We start from the raw sequence: 19,125 nt of genomic DNA on the forward strand, positions 1-19,125 counted from the left end.
ATCCTATAGGACAGGTAGGAAAAAGTTACAAATGAAACTAAAACTGCATGAATAAATTCAATTCAGCTTTGTTTGTATTGCGCAAAATCATGACATACATTATCTCAAGTCACTTTACAAAGTGCAGGGGCTGAGATCCTACAGTTTTACGAAGAAACCCGACAGTTCCTACAACGAGCGAGCACCTCGGCCACTGTGGAGGAAAAACCCTTCAGACAGGATGTGGGCGGCCATCTACCTCACCCGGTTTGGGAGAGAAGTGAGAAAGGGTGGAGAGAGGTTAAGCTCCGTTAGACTTAGGTTATTATATGACTTGTTGTTTATACATTTTATTAAGGGTAGCCGCGCCAGTTCATAATAATAATAATCATCATTAGCCCCCTCATGACCTGATTATTGTCAAAAAGTGGAGCAAGGTTACAAGTGCAGATGCTTCCATGCATAAGGTCACCGATGTGCCTGATCCCCATGCATGGAAATAATGTGACTTCACATTTTCTCCCAACTGGACATCTGCAGGAGAACTGCCCACCACTTTCCTCAAAACACCAAATAAAGGAATTAAGTTGTATAAAAATGGCGTTAAATCCCCCCTGCAGAGTTTCACACATTTGACCAGTCTCAGCCGGTGAAGCTGTTTTCAGAAGCACATTGGTTTTTCTTTAACTTTGTCTCACTCACATGTGCAGTTGGGACGCCCACTCCTTCCTGGAGCATATAACAACATTGGCCTCCAATATTCACACTGCTTGTGCTATGACTCACTTGTAGTTATGTCATGTTTGAGGCAGCGCAGCGGTGCAATGAGTGCACTCGAAGTTGCACCGTAGAAATATTGATAGACAGTTTAACATATTATTGGCTCTGGGCTTGGATGTCAAAATACAGATTAATCGCCTTGACTCAGATTACCAGGTCATCTAGTGTGAGCTCCTTTCTCCAGATGAATTAGTTTTCCCATATACTTCTATCAGAATTGTAAAAGGTTTTTGCCAAAATATGATGTCACTTGTTTGGAAAGCTCACCAAAAAAAGGATCAAATGGCATACTCTGATACTGATTATTTCAATCTTCAGATAACAGGGATGACAGAATGCGTGTGTTGTCGTCACAATCCTCATCATCACAGTGACAAAGAGCAGGAATGTCGGTCCACAACTGGATCTGTACCTTCCTCCCCTTGTGTCACGGGGGGCATCCTGGCCTTGTCTCTGAGTGAAGGGGGCTCTCAGCCAGTATCCCCGCTCGCTGCCAAGGAGAGACTCGCCCCCTGTGATCCTGGGAAGTGTGCCACACTCTTTCTATTTGATGTTGTAATTGTTTCTCTGTTCTTGGACAAGATGCGCTTTTGCGATTTTTCTCTGTCTGAAGGAGGAAACACTTGAGCTCCATCTCTGTAGATGTTTTGGAGATGTGGCAGCAGGTTGTGGTCTGCAGCATATGGGCTCACTTTAAAAAACCTCCACAAGAGCCTCTCCTTTGAGATAATTGTACCTTGAATTAGACCGGAGAGGCTTTGATTTATCTGCACGGTTGCTGACAAAAAGTTTCCACCCCTTCAGATTTTCCATCGACTAATCTGCCGTGATAACCGAAACCTGCTAAAATAACACTGAAGAGCATGAAATGATACTTAATTCATCACCCTGGACAAATTGTTGTCGGGGTAAGGAGTTAATGAAAGGATAGTCGCAACAAAGTGGAGGAAAAATAATATCCTCATGTTGCGAACTTCAGCGGACGTCCTCCAATTACGCCGGATGAAGGTAAGCTCTCCTTGACATCCCATAACACCATGAGTCGTCCGGGCCGCTCGCTGAGACCTCTGACTAAAGACGCAATTAGATATAATATGGGTGTACACAATTCAAATATGGTTACATCAACAGTGACTTTGAGCAGCCGCGGTTTGTCGTTAGACTTTTTTTTTTTCCAAAGCTGTTCCAACAAATAACATCATCACATGTGGGCCCGGCTGCACACACCATCATAATTACAACTAATGTCAACAATATCCGACATGATTCACGATCTGATTTGTAACTGTAACAACAGAGTGTTTGAAGTTACCGTTTCCGCAGCGGAGGGAGTTCCCCGGGATAACAGGACATAAAGAATGATCTGAAATGACACTTTGTAAACTATAAACAAACAATAATGGAATAAATACACAGCAGTTTAATTGAAAAAATCCAACAAATGCCGGTTCTATTAGACAACACTCAAACTTATTGTGTCCCTCTGATTTTAAACTCTCTCTACTAATTGCTACAAACAGTGAAGAAACCATTAGCTGATTTATTCAATTGCAATCAACAATAATCATGGATTAATACCTTTACATTTTGGAACAATGTCTATGAACTAAGTTGCCATAATTTGAGTTATTATAGTATCTTTTTGAGCAAAAACATTGTATTCAACAGAAACGTGCATTCAACATCTTTAGGCTTTGGACCATTGTTCATGCAGAACTAGCATTTTGAAGATATGACCACGCTTCTTGGATATTCTACCTATTTTTTCATTTTACATTTCCAAGTAACTGATAGACGGGCGATGGTGTAGCCCATCTCTCTCTCCAATGTCAGTTGAGATTATCGGCAGTTGACCCTCAAAAGGATAAGTAGTGTGGCTTATGTATGAATAGGGAAAGGATTAGAAGATTGTTGGAGGGATAAATCTTTGTATTTATTGGCAAAGATAAATGCTTGTTTTTGGAGCCCCTTTTAGAATGAAATAAAACAATTATAAACTTGGCTCTTTCTTTTGTGCTAACAATGTAAATCATAAAGATAGGTAGATGGGAAAAAATGAATAATAACAATACATGTACATAGAAAACAAGACAAAACCCAAGGAAGTAACAACAACAAAAAGAATTGGATACGAGGCCTCATTGACAAAAATATGTCAAATAGTTTCTGTGCTGCATTCGATGAAACCAGATACACTCGACAATTATGATGACAAAAGACATGAAAGAAACAGAGTGAACAGTTCATTCTGTTTCTTTTTATTTCATTTTAGTTTCATTCGCCCTGTTTCATCACACACACACACACACACAGACACACACACACTAACCCCCCCCCCCCCCACAGTATTTTGCATGTGCTTTCAGTTTGACCTCACTTCACCTTCCCTCTTCTTTCACTTCCACTGCTTTCACTCGTCTATTGTGAACGATGCCTTTGCTGCTTCCCGGTGTCTATTCTAATCAACTTCAATATTTACCTTAGAATTTACATTGGAACAGAGACAGCAACTGTCGGTTTTCACACTAGTTCCATATTTTGTATGATTGTAAACCCAGTGACTCACTCGGTCCACATGTGAGGGTTAGGCAGTGCATTCATTCAGGACGAGCTGGGGGAAAAATGGGGGAACTATGAGGGGCTGTTTCTTGGCCAGCAAGTCCAGGCTTGGTTGCAGGCCTGTCTGTCCCTACTCAGCGCAAACATGTCAGACATTTCAGCACCAGTATGACTGAGCTGAGGTCCCCCATTCTTTCGCTGCAGGTTCAAAATATCACTACGCAACGCCACAGGCCTGATTTGTGCTCGCCGCGATTAACTTGTTAATTTTTACTTCTGACAAAAAGGCGTTTTTCTCATTCGTACTAAAAAAAGGGAGAGCTGACGAGAGACATGGAGTATCCGCACACTGCAAGACACACATGCGTTTTTTTGCGAAGGCTGAAAGGGAATGTGTGCAGATGTGACCAAGAAATAATCACGTGGGCTGGGACTCCGACATCGGCGGCGGCAGCCCTAACTGCTCACTTCACCAGAACCCGGGGTCGGTTTTCACGTGTGAGGCAATACAATTCACCGGGGGGGGGGGGGGCGGAGACGTCCACTTGATTAATCCCGGCACCAACAGGTCTCCGTTGTGCAGACGCTGGGCCCGTGGCTGTGCAGCTTTCAACAGGTGGCCGCCGTGACAGACGACCGCAGGCAGGAGTACATGACTGCGTTTCAGGAGAGTCAGCACGGCTCTCCTGTGTGGAACATGCAGCGCTGGCTGGAGTGTACTGAGAACACCCAAAACAAACCCGCTTCCTGGCCCAACTGGCATCCACGCAAGGGTAGAAATAAGGGAACGTATTTATGAGCCTCTGGCGACGGTTCAGTGAGGTCAGTGCACCGATACACGTACACATTGCACACATTGAGGACAAGGAAGAGCTAGTTGTGTTTTTTCTTGCCTCACTGCTAAATCCACGACCTTATACTTCAGCTGCGTTAATGTGTGTTATCAGTTGTAGCCCGAAAACGCCATGACATTAATTAGCTTGCATGTGTTTTGACCCCGTAAGTTAGAAATCCTCCTTGTCCTCTAAGTGAACACACACATAAGAACTCTGATGCTGATTCTCCCGTTGTTGTGACATAAATACTCGATCCGTCTTCGGGATTCCTTTGTCAGCACGGCACGATAATGCTGGTAACATTGACTGATATTGAGCTTGGCTCCTGGAGGAGGACACACTGTTCTCATAAGCCCATTAATCTTAAAAGGAACAACTGTCAGAAAACATACAGCACCCCTATCCCTGACATAAGAAAGGCCCTTCCGAGGCCTTGATTTCTGGTTTGGCGGAAAACGATATCACACCGCCCCCCAATTGAAGGCCTTGAACGTCCCCCCACGCAGAAGTTTCCATCGTGGATCTGGCATTCTTAAGCTCGGATGCAAGAGAGCAACACCACGAGGGCAATTCACGACACGCGACAGGACTCACAGTTGAAAGGGGATCATTTCAGAAATCCCCGGTTGTTATTATTATTACAGGTGTTTTCGAGCTCTATGTCAAGAAAGTCAATTAAAAGCCACTCAAGATATAATCGGGGACACGAGGCAATTAGCGAACAGGAAAGCAGTAAAAGTCAAACGTTAATCGTAAACATTGCAGAAGAACTGTGAATTGAAAAAACCCAAGGTCAGGGTCAATTTTTTTCAGTTTTCGACTCTCTGGGCTGATTTCCAAGTAGGGCGGCTTGAATCCGCAGCAGCCGGGGACGGAGTCTGAAGTGCTCCGAAAGTTATTAAGGTTCCTCCTCCTAATCGACAACAGACACAGCGCAGCGAGGCCCCGCTTACAAACAACAACCAAGCATGGGAGCGTTCAAAAAAGGAGTGTTCAATAGAGGCGAGAAAAGCTCTCTGTTATGAACTGGATGGATAGACTGGGAGCTTAAGGGCTAATGATGTAGTAATGATGATTTTTCCTTCTCTCAATATTCTATAAAGTTGACGTGATTCAGTCTCTGCTGCAGGTGTTGTGATCCATGTTCTAGGGTTAGGGCTAGGGTCATGATGACATCATAATGACATCATGACCCACGATGGTTTGTGTCACTTGAAATGATGAAAATAAACTGTAACAGCACACAATGCATAATGTATGTGAAAAGAAAAAAAATCCTAACTTTCTGGCTCCAAGTAAAAAACAATCTGTCACCTCATCAGCATTCAGATCTATTCTGCCTGCTGCCACAGAGGGAGCTCTACCTAACACATTGCATTATAATAAAGCAATGTGCTTTTAACTGTACTTGGCGAAATTAAAAACTAATCTTTTACAGAATAAACAACACAGGGAAACGGTTGCTCATAATGGTGTCATTCCACAGTTTGTCTAATTCAAATAGTAGTGTATGTTTATTATAGTTTATAAATAGGACATAAAGAACTGCATAATGTTTTCATTTTTTCAACCAAGTTTTACATATTTGGTTGTATTTGTTTTTATTCATATCATTTATAATAGAGTTTATGGTCTAATTGTAAAATAACAACAATTTTCTTTGTCATCAGGGTTTGATAACGAAACCTTAGGAATCATTGTGATATTTTTTGAATATGTATATCAGATTTTATATCGACACTGGAGATGTTTCCCTCCCTAATATTGGGATCGGCCCCCAAACATCATTATCACTCGGGCTCTGATGATAACTTGGAACAAACATTGTGACATGACAAAAACTAGCAGACTGTAGTTCTGCCTCATCAGTGCTGCCAGTGACTATTTCCTTCTTTTTTTTCCTCGTGGATATTTATCTGTAGGAAGTATTATACCATCATTTTTCACTTCAGTGTAATATGCATCACATTCTGACCTCTGGATCTTTATCTAAATGGTGGCAAATTGAATCCATGTCTGATAAAGACACTGGTCACACTTTGAATCTTTATTAGTCTGATAGCTGATTCTTAACATGTGTGCGCTTTCATCTTATCTTCTGCAGAGGAGGTTGTCATCTCATTGGAGTTATTGTTACTGGTTCCAGTACGACGTCACAGGTTTGATCCGAATGAGGTGCATAGTGATAAGTGCAGCTTGTTTTTCAGCCACACAGGCTACTATTGAGCATTAAATCACATTGTCCCAGTAGGAATAGCTACTGTTATACGAGAGTATATAACACGAGTGGAGGTCTTACAGTTACCTCCAGCCTGGAGGTTATACATTCATTGCCTGTCTGTTGGCAGGATAATGCAAAAACTACTTAATTAGATTTTCTTGAAACTTGGTGAAAGGGTGGGGCCATGGAAGCACCCAGTAAGCTTCAGAGCAGCCTCGATCAAGTGGGGGAATCCGGGGATTTATTTTTCACTTTCTGTAACATTGCATATGATGAGTCATTTTTATCAATTTGTCAAGATATAACACAGAGACACTTCAGACATGTGTAGAGTGCTGATGTCTACGAACAGGGGCCATGTGGCGCCAACTCAGATCCAGATGTATTGATCTCAGTACATGTATATGCAATATGGTGATTAAATAGCCAATCAGCTTTGGTTTGACCTAGTTTAACAACTTTATTTATAGTTTGAGTGTCACATCCTTCAATTTGTTTATTGTCAAAGTCATTTGGCGCCGCAGCAAAAGAGGAGGCGGAGGGAAGATGTCCGATTAAAACAAAAACAACATCTTTGCACCTTCTCCTGATCAGATAACACGTTTACTTCACAGGTGTCCTCATAAAGAGGTTGCATGGTGCAGATTATAATTCCTCTTATGAACCACAATCATGACTCCATAACAATGATACCCTTACAAATCATCGATGGAGCATAATGAGGATCCCCGTGCGATTTCTGCTTCTACTCATTAAATAATTCTTTTGTTTTTAAGTATTAGTGAAAAAGCTAAGAGTACCAGTGTGGACTGATGCTTGATTATTGATCCTATTGGTTTACATCAATAAGAGAAAATGCTCATTCAAAGTAAAATTGTAAGCGTTTTCAATAAGTGACAAACAAACCAAAACATCATTAAGAGCTCACAGGGAGTCTCCATCTGTAAAACACACCCTAAATCCATATAATCAGGGATGATGATGAGACTCTGAATCCCAACACACACGCCTGCTGGTCACATTTTGCGTTGACAGTTTCTTGAGTCACAGCAGCAGAAAGAAAACAGTTTGTTCTATTTTCCCAAACATGTTTCCACTTTGAATTAGAAGCAGATTGCTCCTCAACACACAACAAGTGTGTCCTGAATTCCCAAGGACGTTCAATGGCATGAATCTAAAACAAAGTGAAACCACTCATATCCGATGGAGTTGGTTTGTTGTCAGATGACGTACTATTGTAATGGGTAAATGATGGAGAAATACATGTGCATACTAACTGTAACATTTTGCCAGCCTTTATATTCTTTGAGATGTAATAACAGCATGGACGTCAAGGTAGACGGACACAAAACGCAATTCAAGTATTTACAATTTCATAAAAAACTCAAATGAACAATACTTCCCGTCTGTTGAAGATTTAAAAAAGTATAATTATATGTCTTTTCCTCCAATAACAGTCAAAGTACAGACATAACCCTCAGGTGTCTCCCTCACTGTAACAATTAGAGCTACATGCTCGGTACATGAAGACACATGAGATGTGTTCTGTGAAGGTCACAAGCTATTACCCTGCCTGGTAAAAAGCTGGCGTGTCTCACATGGCTCGGCTGCACGCCCTCATTAGGCGTGTTCCGCGGCTCAGAGTGGCTCCTGTGGCTATAAAAGAACTGAGCTTCAGCAGAACCTCGGCAGCGGGGGCACAAAGAGGCTACACATCACCACCTCCGGATCAGATAGGAGCGGACAAACCTTTTTAGTAGAGTGTGTGTGTGTGTGCCTGTGTGAGTGCCTGTGTGTGTGTGCATGCCTGTGTGTGTGTGTGTGTGTGTGTGTGTGTTTGTGTGTGTGTGTGTGTGTATGTGTGTGTGTGTGTGAGTGCTCGACTGAGGAATCTGTGTGTTTCTTTAGCCCACAGGTTGTGCTGGGTTGGCTCTGAACTGAATAAACAATGATTGCCCCCCCCCCCCCTCTTTTCTCATAATGAGCAACAAGGGTATAGTAGCTATAAGACAACATTTGAAACTTTAAGGTTCAATGTATAGGTTTTGTTATTACAAAAAAGGACATTCTCAAATGGGTGAAGGCCTTAATTGCTGCTCCCCACTTTTAGTTATTGCTCTGGTTTAAAACACGATACAACGTTTGCTTTTACCTGCACTGCTTTGGTACTATAATGGAAATAAAGGGTTTTTACTCATTTAGGTCCCAGTGCTCTAAATGCACACAGATCTGGACCTTGTATTAACTTCCACACCGGGCCCTGACATCACTTAACTCACAAACACCAACTCAAAACTGTAGGCACCAACCAGGCTCTTGCGATTCACCCATTTGTGAAAGGAAAATTGAATCCATGTCAACAAACATATCAACATTCAGGCTCTTTTTAAATAATGGAAAGGACACATTTATCTGGACGTGATTACTGGTTAAACTGATGACAAGGAGACTTTGTTCAAACTGCTTCAAAGTGTCATTACTGCTACTGCATAATTTACTAATTTAATATAAACAGTCCAAGAAGCCATTGATTGTACTAGTTACACACACAGACACATGCACACACACACACACACACACACACACACACACACACACACACACACACACACACACACACAAACAAACACTAATGTATTGATTTAAGGTATTTAAATATTTGCAACGGAATTTATGAAGAAATATCATTAACTCCACCTGAGGCATCACATAAAAATGTCTAGCAAGCACACACGCATACATAGACACACACACATACATACACACACGCATACATACACACACACACACATATTCACACATACTGCAAGACAATACAAAAAACGAGCCTTTAAATTCTCCACAAGTCTTTAAAGACAATTCACACTTGAGGAAGTGAATCCTGTGATGACACTTAAAACCAACATCAATATTTACCGACGGGGGTCGTTGCACCTTCCGAGTGTCAGGTGTCGATCGCATGAGTTAACGTGTGTTTGTGTGTGTGTGTGTGTGTTGGTGTGCGTGTGTGTGTACGTGTGTGTGTGTGATCTGAGAGGTGACTTGAGGACCTCTCTATTCGTCTCAAAGTACAAACATTATCTTAAACGACTAAGCTAGCAATAAGAAAATAACATTTAAATCTTTTGAAAGGGAACGTTTGCCACTGACCAAACGAAAGTTGAAAACTTTATGTTTCCCTTGCTTTAATAAAAATAAGCATCTGACCGATGAAAGCATAATTTGATATAATAATTAGATCAATAAGTAGATTTAGTATATTTTGATTGAATCTTCTTTTTAATATTTTAAATACAAGTTAAAGTGTGTTGAGGCAGCATTACGTGAATTATTCAGATTGACCAAAAATGAATAAGTAATTCTTGCACTTGAATTAACTGTCGTCATTCTAGAAACACGGACTGATTAATATTAATGAGGAAGAGAAAAACTAACTTGTCTCAGCATCAATATTAAACCAAAGCTGTAAGTGAATAAGACATTTAGTCCATGATCATCATTAGACCACACAGTATAAACACGATAAAAAGGCTAAATAAACGTGTCCAATGACCATAGTAATTATAAACATTTATTCAGAAGTGACCTGATCAACCTGCACCTCAGGGAATAAAGAAAGAAGAACGTCAGTAATTAACGGTATCACCCTCTTTTACATTTAAACAGAACTACTGCTGCGTGTTGTGTTTGTGCCGCAGTGTATTTATGTGGGCTCATATTGTGTGAATACACTTTGCATCCCGGAGAATGAGGGGAGCCGTTCCAACTATGTTGTTGTTTGGTCACACATGACGAACCCGAGGAGACGGTTGCAACGTCTCATGATGTTAGAAGAAACTATAACGGCTCAATAGTCTCTTCTAACCCCGTGGTATATTCATTATTATTTATTCTATATCCCCTTCATCCTGCAATACAAACATATAAAAACGCCAATATACCGTTTATATAAAACACATTATAAAAATTGTTTAGCAAAATGGGTGTGGATCCAAATAGTAAAACCAAACCACCGCTGCACTCATTCACACATTTTGGCTTCTGATGCCATTAAAACGTCTGAACGCCCGAAATCAAAATATTTCTCGGTCAAAGGAAAAATACTTCAGACTGTGCTCCTTCTTTCAATTTGAATATGTCAACCCTGCGAAGGTGAATGCAGCGGTGAGAGGAAAATTATAAAACAATTATTTTCTCAATACAATTAATAGGCTTCATTAACAACCAATTATGCGACATAAAACTTACCGAAGTATTTTAGAGAAAGATGCATAGCGAGTGACATGGTTTGGGATATTGCGAATGCAAAATGATTTAATAAATATAAGTAAGTAACCCGTGCAAATCAGCACATTTTCTCAATCCAATTCTCGTTATTTGCAATTAAACAGTTCATCTCACGTATTGGACAAATGTTAACATGGAAACTTTACCTATACTCCAACATATAGCACGTAATTCAGAGGCGGGAGACAGCGTGCTGACCAAACCATGTAATTCCAGACTTGTCCAGATGAGGGGAGTCCTGGCAGCCATGAAGGCCACAGAGGAGAGGTACACCCACGAACGCAGGGGAGTGAGCGAGCGACACCGACAGAGACAGAGAGAGAGAGACGGAGGGAGATATGAAATATGAAATCAATGGTTCATGCTCGGCACGCATCAGATGAGATCACACCCCTCCTGCATCGACATCCTGGAACCTGCATGCAAACTGGACACATCATAGCTCTCGATGTTTGCACCATCCAACTTAAAGACGAGCTGAAAACTCCTCTGACCAAACCTGATGTTTTCCATGTGTCCCGCAGCTCCCAGGTCTGGGTGGTGGAGTGGCCGCGAGACAGAGAGGGTTGTGCTGGGGTGGTGGTGGTGGTGGTATAGACAGGGTGTGTGTGAGTGTGTGTGTGTGTGTGGGGGGGGGGGGTATCAGGACACTGCACCTTGTTACCATTGGGTCGACTGTTAACTTTTTACAAGTGACGTTTTGCGAGCGAATAAACGATACCTTCTAAACTTGCACAGGAAACTCCGCAAAACATGCTGTGATAATGCGCGTCTCTGGAATCCAGTCGATATATGGCCCATAGTCTGGGAGCGCAGCGATCCACAGAGGTATCGATTACACGAGGCCCGTGTTTGATGCTCTCACACCGGCTTATAAAAAAATAGACTCGGGCTGCCCGTGTGCAATGTCTCCTCCTGCTATGATCGCCAAATCACTCGATAACGCGAGATCAACCACCATCGCTCAGAATCAAAATGCAGAAATATAAATCCATGTGGTTAGAATATGGTGTTATGGCGAAAGAGAAGTGTCTAAAAAAAAATAGTAACTTGTGGGAAATTACATATTTTTATAGGATTTGCATGGAATCTAGTTAGCCAAGATGGCACCGCGTATCTCCCACAGATCATTTTCAAAATGCCCTTTGGAAGCATGAACCATTCACTCATGCGTGTGCTTAAATTCACCGCGCTGTGCATGACTATTGGGTTTAAGTATAAGGTACACCACACGCCACAAGCTCCCCCACATCCCATGCGTAAAAATGTAATTACGCATGAATATCAAAGACCTTTGCTGCAGTGATTGGTGCAACTTATCTGTAATTACACCCTCTCACTTAATAATTCATGTTAAATGAATGCTACTCCCTGTCAGCTGTAAAGCGGCTGGGGTCTAATTTGGAGCTGAAAACATGGATAACTCTCCTGTGTCATCCCTGCGCGTATCTCCTGTGATGTATACAGTCCTCACCAGAAGTCTGCACGTTGGCTGAAAGGCGTCCCTTTCTGCCACTTCCCCCTATGCAAAAATATCTCAAGGAGGCAGCACGGCTCCAACCGGATGGGGTTTGCATTGGCTGACAGCTGTTTCCAGCGCAGGACGACCAATGACACCGAGGCACGGGCTCCGCGTATAACAGCGAAGATTGACGCGTCAAATTAATTCCAGCAAACTCCCGGACTCCCCGGGACAACTTCAATTTGCTTTTATCGGATGAAGATCACTTCAGCGCCGCTGTGTACCTCTTACTTGCTTTCAAAAAGAAAACCAGAAGGGGGCTACGCTGCAGTGGGAAGAGATTTCTGGAGGTCTCGTGTTCCTCCTCTGGGGCTCACACCACAAGTTCCCCTTCCTTCTCCGCCGTCTCTCGGACGCATTCTGCCTTTTGAAGGGGCACCTACATTCCCCCAGCATCTCGAATCATATTGACAAATGGGTAAGCCCGGGTTTCATCTGCATGCTTCAGAGGCAGGGGGGGTTATGGAAGCGTATCCAGACTCGGTGTCTCTGCGTAAAAACAGAAATCTGCGTTTAGTGTTTCCTTTTCTTCACAGTTCACATTGTGTGCAAATCTTTCGGCGACAGCTTGTCAAGTTTATCTCGTGATGGAGTTTTTTCCTTAGCAGGTACTGATGTCTGTGTAAATCTTTAAATCTTATGGAAACGCAAACAATTATCTTATGTACAGCGTTTCTTTGAAGAGCTCCCGGTGTGTGTTCCTCAAGCTCGCCATTTTAGTGTTGTTTTTAAATACGTAGGAATGGTGGAGGGTAAACCCAGCCACACACACTTTTGTAACAGTTGCTATGATGTGTATAGGCTGGCACGTGTTTAACAACTAAAAACACACAATTTAAGTTGCAATTTAAAGTTGGCCTGAGTCAAACTGGTGCAGGCTGAGCACATTGTGGCTTCCTTTGTCTATTTTGTTGCTTATTGAAAATATATGTGTTGGCAGGTCACGAGTGCATGGACGATTTTTATATGTATTTATTTCAGTCATTTGTGCATTCATTTGAAATATCTGTCCTCCTGCAGAGCAAACCTATGGTGAGGTGAACCAGTTGGGCGGCGTGTTCGTCAATGGACGACCCCTGCCCAACGCCATACGGTTGAGAATCGTGGAGCTGGCTCAGCTCGGGATCAGGCCCTGCGACATCAGCAGGCAGCTCCGAGTCTCGCACGGCTGCGTGAGCAAGATTTTGGCGAGATACAACGAGACGGGCTCCATCTTGCCCGGTGCCATCGGCGGGAGCAAACCGCGGGTCACGACGCCTAACGTGGTGAAGAATATCAGGGAATACAAACAAAGCGACCCCGGGATCTTTGCGTGGGAGATCCGGGACAGGCTTTTGGCGGACGGAGTTTGTGACAAGTACAATGTCCCGTCGGTGAGTTCGATCAGCAGGATTTTACGCAACAAGATTGGGAATCTCTCACAGCCCAACCAGTACGAGGGCGGCAAGCAAGCGTCCGCGCAGGCTGGCCTCTCGTACAACCACATCTACCCCTATTCCTACCCCAACACCATGTCGCCAAAGATGAGCGGCCCTGCTGGAGTACCGGTGACGGCCGGGCATATGAGCTTATCGAGGGCCTGGCCTTCTGCGCACACCGTCAGCAACATCCTCGGCATACGAGCCTTCATGGATTCCACAGGTGAGGAAACCAAAGCCAGTATGTGCTCTGGGAGAAAATCTCAGGCCTCTGCGCCTCTGTGCCAAACATCTAAACCCGCAGCTCCCGAAGTTTTCAATTTAGGTCTGAATAAATCCTTGCAGCTGGTTATTACTGTCCTATTCTTCATGACGAATTTCACTCCACACACCGTCGCCTGGCTCCAGGAACAACAATATGTCCATTGGATGTAATACAGGCTTTCGTTTCAGTATTTAGCCACAAGGCATTAGGCCACTGTCAATGGGCCTTTTCATGGGATGAAGCGTCAGCAAACACCTTGCTCACCTGCTATATCCCTCTAATCCTTCAGCTACTTTCTACAGCCACTTTCTCTTTGCCTTTCTGATCCTTTACATGCTGTTTTTTATCAGGTGTGTACACTAGTGTAGTCACTGTTAAGTCGCCATGGACCATTGCATTTTTGAAGGCCCAGTGTATTTTATTATACAAATTCTACGTGTAATCATTAACTAATATGTAACAAAATAATATATATTTATCCTTATTTAAATAGGTCGACAGTGTAATCTTATAATTGTGTAGGTATTGCTTACATTCCACTTTTTTCACGCAAACATGTGACAAAAAAATGCGAGGTTATAGGACATAATAATCCTGTAAAAGTATAAATATAAATCATTAAATGAACTAGAAATATATAATAGATATTAAGTTTTAAGTAATGTTGTTTGCTTTCAACTTATTTTCTCTTCATGAAGTTAAATCTCAGGCATAATTTTATAATTCACAAGTATTACACGCAATTACGCACGTAGATAATTGTAATAATTTGAACAATAAATTATATATTAAATATGATATTTGCTTTCGTTAACCATAACATAATGTTTTAAAAATGCAATGTGTTTAATAGCTCAGGGGATCAATGCCTATTCATTTAAAAATAGGTAAATTGTTTATCATTTATTATCAATTTAAAAAGAGGCAGCAAAACGTGTGTTTTTCCCCCACGTTTTATCAATTGGACGTTTTATACATGTTTGACACGGAGTTACTGTTTCTGAATCAGCCATGGCTGGGGCGGAGGGATATCCACCGAAAATGGAGGAGTGGAACAGAGCAGCTTTCCCAGCAGCTCACACGGTCAACGGGATCGACAAATCCGCCATTGACGCCGACATAAAATACGCTCAGGTAAAAATAAAAATGGATAATGATAATACAACTTTGAACGTTTGTTTTGCCTGCAACTCTTCTATTGCTGTGTCCACGCCATTTTCTCTGCTTGCTTGGAAACGGTCCAAATGTTTTGTGCCAAAGTGGGCTGAGGCCTGGAGTCAATAATTGCTCTCGTGGCAGACCTGTGAAAAGTTTCCATATCAGAGACCCTCATTCAGAAGTCACGTCAGATGATATTTATTTCTATATATACCGTAATTAGTCTTATTTGTGGTAAATTCAATTATATTAACTCTACGTGTAGGCTGTTCCTCATTTTGTTTCCCTGCACTTCTAAACCAGTTTGACCCCAATCTTTAAGAATCCCTGTTGGCCACCCTGTCACGTTCAGTCCTGAGGGGAACGAGGCGAGTTGTGCTCATTCTGTCCTCTCTGTTTGCCTGCAGCCTTCCTCCGCGTTGTCCGGTTACGTGTCGGCGTGTGCCTACTCTCCCACCAACCAGTACGGGGTGTACAGCGGGTCGACTGGCGGCTATGTGGCCGCCGGACACCACCACTGGCAGCAGCAGAGCCAGGCCCTGTCCCACCCGGGCGGCGGGATGGGCATGCACGCGGGGGAGATCCACTCATCCATGGCCTTCAAGCACCACCATGCCCGAGAAGGTGTGTGTGTCTTTGTGTCTTTAAAACTGTACCCCCTATGTAATGAAAGATAATAATTTTAATAATACTAATTATTATTATAGGAGTAGTATTAGTAGTAATAGGCTATAAACAAGTATTTTTTGTATTTTTATCATATCGACCTAGAGCAAGACTGAGGTGTTACTGCCCCCCCTTCGTTTCCATCTCAGGCACGTACACTTGTCCAACAAGCAATTTCCGCAGCAGAGTGTAAACATTTACCAAATCCCAAATTACGTCGAATTATACGTCAATTATTAAATACTGATCTTCCAGACATGGCCAGTGTCATGTGTGCCAAGTGGTCCAAGGCAACTTTTACGCAAAGGAATTGAGGGGAAATAAGACACCGTTTGTGCACCGAAACTTCTCTCTGAAGCAATTCACGTTAGAGGATTTATTTTTTAAGAGGTAAATAATGTGCAGTTGCGTGCACAGGACTCGTGCACTAACATTTCTCGTCTGTGTTGTGCAGGAGACAGAAAGCCGTCCAGTCCGCTGAGCAAGCAGCAGCAGCAGCAGCAGCAGCAGCAACAACAACAACAGCAGCAGCAGCAGCAACATGGAGACATGAACAGTGTGCACGGACTAAGTCTCCCTACCTCATCATCATAACTGGGACTTACACCACCTTAATTACCAGACCCTTTTAAATGAACTCATTTCAACAATCTCCAACAGTAAGTCTGAACTCTATACCGCCCCCCCCCCCTCCCAAACCCCACCCCTGGGTGCTGTAACTCACAGTCAAACACAGGCCCATTCACCTGCATTATGAATACAGTATAGTGTAGCTTTATCGGCCTTCGTGGCCTTATGAATGTAAGCTTGCATGGATGTATCGGTGTCTCCCCTCATTGGTTGATAGTTTTCTCTCCCTCCATTGAATTACTTCATGTTTTCTAGACTCTATATTCTCTTTTGGAGATTAAAAAAAATTACACGTCTCGCCCTTTCAGTCTGTCATCGATGTTTTTTTATAAAACCACGGGCTGTTCTGTAAGCCGCCATTCTATTTAACACGTGGCCATGGTCTCAATCCTACAGTGACAAAACGATGTGAACAAATAACTAAATTGTGTAAATGTAAAATATTTGCCAAAGCTTTAATTATATATTTTTATAATTCCATTGTAAATATTAAAAAATAAAAATAAAGGCTTTCTTTAAATGCCACATGGTCTTGCAGCGCATGTTATTTCTGCTTAATTCTGCAAATGAAGCTGGTGTTAAAATATTTGTGTAGGTTTAAAGATATGGTTGTTTTCCGGTTTGGTTTCAACCAGCGAGGGCCTCAACCCCAAACCATCCACTTTCATGTCTGCACCATAGACACATATACTCCAATCCCCTCAATACCCGCCATTTATCACATTACAGCTGCCTTTCTTCTAATTGGACATGACTGAAATATAACATTTATCTGACGGGAGGTTCAGTCCTGACACTGGCGGAGACATTTTGCTCTCCATGTTGCTTTAAATGGCCTAAAACCTATTCGGGTCGCTCGTTAATTTAAGCGAATAATCCACATTTAGCCAGTCTCATGTGGATACGATTTAAATCTTGATCGAAGAAAATCAAACTGATAAGTGGGAACCGTGATCTTCTTTGCTCAGGTGTAACCTCCCCACACTTGCCCGGCGCTCCATGCGCACATGCCGGGTGCCTCCACAGATGCTATCTGACTCGTAATTGATACCTGTGTGCCATGATGGAAATGTGAGGGCTGATCGTGCAGGAGAGAGCAGCTGAATCCACCCGTGCACTTTCAGCCTCGCGGATAATGTGTGTAGCCGTGTGGAGATGGCATCAGGCCTGAAAACATTTTATTCCGATGGCATCGTCCAAACGAAAAATTCTCCAAAGTTCGAATTTTCACGGAACTGTACTTCTTTTGTGATCTCACCTTTCTTTTCCATGACGAGTCTATATATGACAATTGTGTTAAAACGTTACCTCAAATATTAAATACAGTTCCATAGTTTTGTAGGATGCACATGTTTTCAAATAATATATGATCCTATTAACGTTGTATTATTTTGTTTCTGTAGAAAAGGGACAATTTTGACGTGATCATGGTTTTCCCCTGTTGTGTTCATCTTTGAGGTTAGATAAAATAATTGTTTGTTTATCATAAGGAATCATAATTATATATATTATCAACATAGTAAATAATTTACAAATTTTATTCGTATTAATAGCAGCAGCCCAAATAATGGAACGAAGGGTGGAGATTTTCATAAATCTAAAGTTTTTTCTATTTCATTTTTTTTAGATTAGATATTGTATTATTTCCTGTGGTGGTTATGTATTTTTCTGGGCAGCTTCAAGCTGTTAAATCTTTAATTTATTTGTAATCCTTCACAGAGTTTTGGTCTCCTCCACTGTTGCAGGGGGAATGTGTGAAATACAGTTTGGTGACAGGCCAATTAAGTCTGGTTGAGTTTGAGCATTTCTGTGATTTTCAAGAGCGCCTTCTGTGTAGATGCCATCAGAGAAAAATATTTCATGATGGTATTTTTGTAACTTAGAATGATTTATTATATAAAGTGTAATGAACGTAGTTTCCCATTTTAATAAGCACATAACCACACAGTCGTATACAGTAGTTTTCATTGTAAATAGGGAGTTGACCTTAAGGGTAGATCAAGAAACAGCTTGATTGATATTTACTGAGGTGAACGGAAGGTCAGCCAATTAGATTATTGATTACCTGTTTACTCTAAACATTCATAAACCTGATCAGCAAAAACTGCTTAAAAGTTTCCGATGCTGTCTAGGATCCAAATGTGATGATTGGTTGAATACCATATAAATAATGAGTACCACACTGTTTCACATCAAGCTTGACAGTCAGTCCGAATATAGCCTGAGAGAAATATTATAAGTGTAGGAAAGGAATTGAAAAATGGAATATTTATCAAGTATTGTCAGTGATTACAAAATCCACTTTATTCCAAATAAATACACTTCAATTACCCTCAAATCAATTGAAAATATATTGTTAATATTTGGAATCATTTCTATGGTCGGATTGGGATTTTCTTTACGATTCTTTGTGTTTTTATTATGATTCTGCCTAAAAGGACAGTTGCAGATAATTCTTAACTGAAGCTATAGCTGCAATGAAAATGATAGATAATAGCTTGTTGTAAAAGATAGTTTTGAGCTTTTTTGATATATGTTTAATTTATATATTCCAATAATGGCAATATTTATAGATACATTTACATGGTTTCAGCCTGATATTTAATGTATTGCATGATCAGCCTTTGCTCAGAGGTCTAAAAAAATATCGGAGATGTCTTATATCATCCTGCTTGATACTGTAGATATGGTCATTCATGTTTATCTTAGATTTCAGAAAAATTGTCCCAGAAAATACGAATTTATTCAGAGAGTTCACTGCTAAGGTCCTTCAATCAAGGTCCTCAACACACAGAAGGAAGGTG

At 41.7% G+C, this 19,125-nt stretch overlaps 1 protein-coding gene across 2 annotated transcripts; it reads left to right on the top strand.

Moving 5' to 3' along the window:
• The first annotated feature begins 12,334 nt into the window (after positions 1-12,334).
• Positions 12,335-17,739, top strand: pax1a (paired box 1a). 2 transcript variants are annotated; one of them, XM_062396606.1, is made up of 5 exons: positions 12,335-12,602; positions 13,205-13,825; positions 14,877-15,001; positions 15,433-15,649; positions 16,146-17,739. In XM_062396606.1, the coding sequence occupies exons 1-5, from the start codon at positions 12,599-12,601 to the stop codon at positions 16,283-16,285; spliced, it is 1,107 nt and encodes a 368-aa protein (XP_062252590.1). In that variant the 5' UTR covers positions 12,335-12,598; the 3' UTR covers positions 16,286-17,739. The 2 variants fall into 2 exon arrangements, with proteins under 2 accessions (XP_062252590.1, XP_062252591.1); XM_062396607.1 differs by lacking the exon at positions 16,146-17,739 and adding an exon at positions 15,797-15,880.
• Positions 17,740-19,125: the final 1,386 nt, after the last annotated feature.

Source organism: Platichthys flesus, chromosome 10 (assembly GCF_949316205.1).
Source record: "Platichthys flesus chromosome 10, fPlaFle2.1, whole genome shotgun sequence".
NCBI classification, from domain to species: Eukaryota; Metazoa; Chordata; class Actinopteri; order Pleuronectiformes; family Pleuronectidae; genus Platichthys; species Platichthys flesus.